At 43.9% G+C, this 7,176-nt stretch overlaps 1 protein-coding gene across 1 annotated transcript in view; it reads left to right on the top strand.

Annotated features, from left to right (window-relative positions):
- The window catches only part of WDR3 (WD repeat domain 3), a 30,002-nt gene that overhangs the window by 10,451 nt on the left and 12,375 nt on the right, over positions 1-7,176 (top strand). Inside the window, exons 7-12 of the mRNA XM_006763060.2 lie at positions 1,017-1,130; positions 1,301-1,402; positions 1,840-1,937; positions 3,065-3,172; positions 3,692-3,922; positions 6,156-6,249. Coding sequence (XP_006763123.1) covers positions 1,017-1,130; positions 1,301-1,402; positions 1,840-1,937; positions 3,065-3,172; positions 3,692-3,922; positions 6,156-6,249 — 747 coding nt within the window. The remainder of the gene's footprint in view (positions 1-1,016; positions 1,131-1,300; positions 1,403-1,839; positions 1,938-3,064; positions 3,173-3,691; positions 3,923-6,155; positions 6,250-7,176) is intronic.

Consider the following 7,176-nt stretch of genomic DNA (forward strand, 5'->3'; position numbering starts at 1 on the left):
GTGTTTCTAAATATGTATATTCTGAGATCTATAACTTTTTCTCAGATCCTCCCAAGATTTTGTGAGGAAAAGATTCTGGACCTTAGGTTTACTGGTAGCTGGAGTTCAGTGTGTGGTGTGTCCAGCAGCCACTTCGATAGGTTCTACATTAGTAGGCGAGGGCTTAGCTTTTCTTTATTTAAAGGGGAAAGTATAACCTCTCTTGCAGTGCTTTTGCAATTCTTAATGCCAGTTTGAATCTTTCCCTCTAGAACAGTGGTTCTCAACCTGTGGGTCGCGACCCTTTTGGTGGTCGAACGACCCTTTCACAGGGGTCGCCTAAGACTATCCTGCATATCAGATATTTACATTACGATTCATACAGTAGCAACATTACAGTTATGAAGTAGCAACGAAAATAATTTTATGGTTGGGTCACAACATGAGGAACTGTATTTAAAGGGCCAGAAGGTTGAGAACCACTGCTCTAGAATATGGTAGATCTTTTACCTAAGAACAGTGGTTCTCAACCTTCCTAATGCTGCAACCCTTTAATACAGTTCCTCATGTTGTGGTGACCCCCAATTTTATTGCTACAAATCGAACATAATTAAAGCATAGTGATTAATCACAAAAACAATATGTAATTATATATGTTTTCCAGTGGTCTTAGGCAACCCCTGTGAAAGGGTCGTTTGACCCCCAAGGAGGCTGCAACCCACAGGTTGAGAACCGCTGACCTAAGAAGGTTTTAAAGTTAATGAAAAGTCAATCATCATTTTATCACCTTGTTACTAAATAATAGTTCTTATACTCTGGAAGTTACTGGAGATAGGATAGCCGACAATGTTTTGTATGCATTTGTTATAGTCAGTCTTTAATATATCCTGGTAAATGTCCTGCCACTGAAGAGGTTTGATCAGAGAGATCACTGAATGGAGGGTACTAGTGGCCATCAGGACAGGTTCCTAAGTCATTAGGGTTAAGAGTCATTTCCTAGAACATATTATTTCATAGTTTCCATTTTTGTAAAACAGATTAAAGATCTAGAAGAACCAGAGCCCAAGAAAATCAGGGGGTCGTCCCCTGGAATACAGGACACATGTGAAGCAGAGGATGGTGCCCTCGAGGTGGACGAGGCTCCTGAGGATGTAAGGCATTTCTGTTTCTGGTCTCTGATTGAGCTGAGTGGTGGGGAAAGTGAAAATTGTTATTGAATTTGTAATTCTTGGCATTGTTTTAGGGAATGTCTTTGTTATCTGCGTTTCTTAGTCGTCTTTTCGGAGGTTAACCTTCCTCTTCCCTGTTGCTTCTCCCGCAGCGCATCCTCACCTGCAGAAAAGCTGGTTCCATCCTGCGGGAAGGAAGGGACAGAGTCGTGAACCTCTCGACCGACAGGACAGGCAGGATGCTTGCTTGCCATGTGAGTTCCAGTCTCAGGAGGAAGTCACAAGGACTAGGCGTTCCTTTCAGAGACCTGTTCTTTCATAGTCTGTGTGAAGATGAGTTTTCCTCAGTCATGCTAAAAGTCATGGTGATACTGTGTGGACCTATAATCCCGAGCTTCTGTCAGCCACCACATTAATGATGGCTGTTATGTTCTTATGAGCAGCCATTTATTACATGCTTGCTTTCCTAAGCAGTCTCAAAGCATTAACTCTCACTTAGTCTTCAGAGCAGTGCTCTGAGTAGGAGGTGGTGTTCCCCCTTCACAGATGAGACAGTGAACCCAGAGAGATTAAGTTGTCCAAGGTGATACAACTAATAAGGGAAGAAAAGGAAATGGGTTTAGTTCTTACTGAGAAAAAGCTAGCTGACAAATTGCCCATCCTGGACTCAGTCAGCCTTTTATCTTCCTAGGGAACTGATTCTGTGCTGGAGGTGTTCTGCATCCTCTCCCGAGAGGAGATTCAGAAGAAAATGGATAAGAAGATGAAGAAGGCCAGAAAGAGAGCCAGGTGTGTTTCCTTCTGCTTACTGATAGTCAGGCATGCTGGGTGGGCCCACAGGGTACCCAGAGACAAATGGGTTAAGGAAATATTTACTCTGTTTTCAGTTACTGTTAAGAGCTAGGTGTTGAGGCATGCTGGTAGTCCAAGTTTACATTTCTACTGTTTAGTACGGCTTTTTAACTCTTGCATTCCAGTCTTGAACTCAGAGCAACACAGAGCTAGACAGATTTTTAAAAATCACTTCTAAATGAGTTAAATTCCAGAGAGCAGCCCTGTGTCTTCAGTGACAGCAGCCTGTACAGAAGGAAGCCGGTTGCACGATGCTCACCTGTGGGACTGTGAGAAGGAAGGCTGGTTGGACAGTCATGTAATTGAAGTCTGGAGGCTGTATAACCCTGAAATAGGACATTATAGTCATAGAAATTGGTTCCTCAATGGTTGAAACTTACCACATCTCAAAGAAATAAAAACTCACCTGATTAGACAACTCTTTTGAGATCTCTGGCTTATTTAACATGATTGGATTGAATTTTTAAAAAAATCCAGGTTAATGGATTTTCTAAAATGTCCTGAAGTTAGAAAAATTTACCAGATACATTTCAGTGGAATAGTTCAAATTACAGAGACTTGTCCTAGGAAATTGTATGGGCTCTTGCATTCAGAGCTCTCACCCCTCTCCCCGACTCCCCATTTTTTAAAAAATATATTTTTATTGATTCCGGAGAGGAAGGGAAAGGGATATAGAAACATCAGTGATAAGAGAGAATCATTGGTTGGCTGCCTCCTACATGCTCCCCAACTGGGGATCGAGCCTGCAACCTGGGCATGTGCCCTTGACCAGAATCGAACCCAGGACCATTAGTCCGCATGTTGATGCTGTATCCATTAAGCCGAACCAGCGAGGGCGAGCCCATTTTTTGAGAGAACCCCTTAAATGCAGTAATACTTTACATTTTTGACCCTGCAATGCACAGAGCATTTCTCCGCCTACTACATTTGTAGTTCTCACAGTCATCCTGTATGGTATGTGCCTCTCCCAAGATCACACAGGCTGTGAGTCTCAGAACCAGAACTTGACTCAGCTAGTAGCAAAGCTGCTGGAAAAGTGGTAGCATGAGTTTGTTTCCCTCTAGATTAAACTCTGGCAAAGGGGAGGAGGAAGACCTTGAAGTCAGTGTTGAAATGACTCTGCAAGATGAAATCCAGCGGGTGGCAAACATCAAAACATCTGCCAAAATCAAGTGAGTACGTGTGCAGTGTGTGACGTATCTGAGGAGTTCCTGCGGTGTTGTAGGAACAGCGAACAGCAGTGTTGTATTGACTTGGTTACGCAATTTGTTAGCGGCCTGTACGAATTGTGTATTTGGAGACGGTGATCGTGGGATGCCTGTGTCACACTCAGCTCCCGCTCCCTCATAGCGGGCACACTTAGTCGTCATGTCATTTTAGTTTTACCTTTTATCTATTTGATTACTATTCTTTCCTGCTGCCAATTTAAAAGAAAAATGTACTCCTCATATGCCGAAAGGATTTGAGGTCACTTACAAAAGATACACAAGAACAACATATGCCAGGTCCAGTGATTAAGCCCAGATTTCTTAAAGCTTACACTCAACTAGTATCCAACACTCAGAGTTCTCTTACATGTAAAATTCTTTACACTTGTTCACACTCGTATGGATTGAGGACGCTGCAAAGCCTTTGTCCTAGAAAAAGTTAACTGTGGGAGCTGAGACTTTTATGAATATTTCCACATGCAGATCCTTTGACCTGATCCTCTCACCTCAAGGGGAGTTAAAGGCCGTCTTCCTGCTGCAGAACAATTTGGTGGAATTATATTCACTGAACCCATCAGCGCCTGCACCTCAGCCTGTGAGGACGAGCAGGGTCACCCTCGGGGGCCATCGCAGTGACGTGCGGACTGTGTCCTTCAGCTCGGACAATATCGCTGTCCTTTCCGCGGCAGCCGACTCCATTAAGATTTGGAACAGGTTTGTGAAATGATCTTTCGGCAGCTTTATCCAGCAGTGTTTTCTTCCCTTTGAATAGTTCTTAATACTCTCCATGGTTAGTTATTAGTTTCTTAAGGCCTTAAAGGCAGTTCCATCCAAATGTATCTTTAGTGTTTTTTGAGTGTATATCTGTGGGGTTTAGGAAAAGTGGCCTTTTTGTTCCATGCAAAAAAAAAAAATGCAAACTTGTTCCATGTATGAAAGCTACAAGCTTCATGCTGGAGAGAAACAACCATACTGCCTACTTCTTAAATTCAGGTAGGCTCTTCGTGCTGTCCAGTAATGCCACTTTCCTGCTTCACTCCTCACTTTGCTGGGTGACTCTTTCACAACTTTTCTCAAGCACCTTTAAGCTGGTGACCTTGCTTCCTACTTCACTGGAAAAGTGGAAACTTCTAGAAAACGTTCATATGCCCCCATTACACCTGCCACACTCAGAACGTCTTAATCTTATCCAGGTTTCTGCCCTTCCTCACAGTCCTGTGTTAGGGCTTCTAACAAAATTAATCATCATTTGTGTGTGAGATGTGTGTTTCTCATCTCCTTCCTCGCAGATTTCCTCCTGCATCATTAGTTTCCCTTTCCATCAGCCATTCCATCAGCATACAGATGGGCTGTACTATCTCCCATCTTAAAAGAAGTAATAACCCTGTCTCATGCTCCTCTCTGTTCAGCTCCCCATCTGCCTGCTCGTCTCCATGCTGTCTGCATCTGTCTCCGTGAGGCTTTACCCCCACCGTGCCGCCAAAGCCGCTCTTGTCACCACATCAGACATCTTGTTTCTAAACCCAGCAACCCGTGAGCTGCATTTGACACTCTCTCTCTGAATTGATCACTTTCTCTTTGAAACACTTTCTTTCATTTTTATTACTTCCTCTCATGGCTGTTTTTTGTTAGTCTTTTCTGGATCCTTCTTACCTTTCATGTTGGAATGCTTCACGGGGGAGTCCTTGGACTTTTTCTGTGTCGGCTCTGTGTGACCTCCAGTCACACCTTTCTCTGTGCTGGTGACACAGGAGTTTATATCTCTAGCCTTAGCCTCTCCCTCCCCATCAGGCCCATTTATCCAGATGCTTTGTTTGTGTCAACACTTGGATGTCTAGTAAGCTTCTCAAATTTTTATATGTCCCGAACCAGACTTGTGATCTTCATTTCTTCAACAATTTTCCCACCTGCTTCTTAGAGACTTCCCCATCTTAGTACATAATTACTTCCTTCCAGTTCTGGCCCCAAATCCTTGCGGCCATTCTTGATTCTCATTACCCATGTCCAGTTCATTAGTAAACCCTTTACCTTCAAAATGTACCCAAATCCAACCACCTCATCACCTGCCCTGCCTGCACCCGATTCACACCATCATCTCTCCTCTGGACTGTTGAAATAGCTTCCTGGCTGGTCCCCCTGTAGCCCATTCTCAACACAGCGGTCTGTGTGGGAGTTATGTCACTTCCAGTAGCTCCATCTCACTCCAACTTGAAACCAAAGCCCTTCCAGACCTCATCTCTCACTGCTGCCCCGCCTGCTCCCATCGAGCCTCACTGGCTTTTTTTGTTTTCCCTTCAACATAGGAACATGCCTGTGTCATGGCTTCTGTGCTCCCTGTTCTTTCTGCCTGGGACCACCTTCCCCTTTCTTCTCATCAAAGGGCAGTCCTGCTGCCCTCCCCCACCCTTGCACTCTGCACACATACAAGCTCCCCCCACAGCTTTGTGTTTCTCCATAGCACCTGCTACCACCTGTACCAGGTAGACCAACATTTATCTGTCTCATTCCTAAAGAATGCTAAGCTTTATGAGATCCTGGCGCTCAGTAAATGTTTGATGAATGAAGGCATTTGATATGTATTTGTTGAATGGATGAATGTTTATGGTCCAATAAATGAACTTATAGGGATAGATAGAAATAAGCTAATTTGACTTGCAACCCTGAGCTCACTTCCGTGTAGTGGCAGGTGGGGTCTCTGAGCCAACAGATGCTTTTTCTGCCTGCTGTTGTCTAATTTCTGCTCCTCATGATGAGGAGGCTCCTGCAATGAAAACAAGCTTTTCTCCGTTGACTACAATTGGGTCTGAGCCAGGATTCTTCGGGCTTTGTCCTCTCTCACGTTGATTGCTTTGTATGGCTAAGTGTGCATTGAACGCACACCCTGACCTCTAAGGTGGGGAGGCAGGTTCTCTTCACAAACATTTATGTTCTGCCTTCTCTTTCATAGGTCTACACTGCAGTGTATCCGCACAGTGACCTGCGAATATGCACTTTGCTCATTCTTTGTACCTGGTGATAGGCAGGTGGTCATCGGAACAAAGGTAAATCGGGATTTTTTTCTTGGATTTTGGTGTCTATCCTACTCAGTATTCGAAAAGGTGTTTGAGAAACCTGGCTTCCTTTTTAGCATAGTGGAAGTGTGTTAGAGCTGGATAACATCAGGGTGTTCATTGTCTTTGTTTGGAGGGTTTTGCTTTGTTTCTAAGAAATCAAACCTTATGTCAATTATGTGGAAGACAAAGTCACGCCCAGAGATAACTGTCACTAACATTTTGGTGGTCAGGCTTTTGTGCATCTTTTTGAGCACATACGTGATTGTGATTTGCAAAGACTGACGATAAATACATTAAGTACCTAGCTTCATGCTTGGAAGATAGAAGCTTCAGTAAACACCTGACCAAGGCCTCATTCCCAGCTGCTCATCAGATTGGGGGCTACCATGTGGGAATGAGCAGATGTGGATTTGGAATCGGAATCTCTCCCTTAAGAAATGGGTAATTTGGAGCAAGTCCCATAATTGCTCTTAGGGAAGATATCCCTGAGAAGTCCCTTATCTCTATAATGGGATCATGAGGCTTGCTTCTGACAGCTTTCCCCCCAGATGAACCTCGGTTTGAATCCCACCCAGCCCTGCCACTCACTGGCTATGAGGCCTTTGGGCAAGTTACTTAACCCTGTAAGCCTTGGTTTTCTCATGCAAAATAACGTAAATAACCTGGCTCACAGCATGCTACTAATAAGAGCTGGTACCTTAAGTAGCAGTGATGAGTAGGAGTGAGAATAAATGGAGTAAGGTCTATGTGATGTTTTGAAAAGTTCTTTGCAAGTGTTTGTCATTTTTATCTCCATAAAACAGGGCCATGTGTGCATGATTATTTTATTAGAAAACCTGTGTAACACAGTGGATATCCTTTGCCCAGCACAAAGTGAAAAATAAGCTCGAGAGATCGTGGGGTCATTGTCAGGGA

This window comes from Myotis davidii, unplaced genomic scaffold, assembly GCF_000327345.1.
Source record: "Myotis davidii unplaced genomic scaffold, ASM32734v1 scaffold217, whole genome shotgun sequence".
Taxonomy (NCBI): domain Eukaryota; kingdom Metazoa; phylum Chordata; class Mammalia; order Chiroptera; family Vespertilionidae; genus Myotis; species Myotis davidii.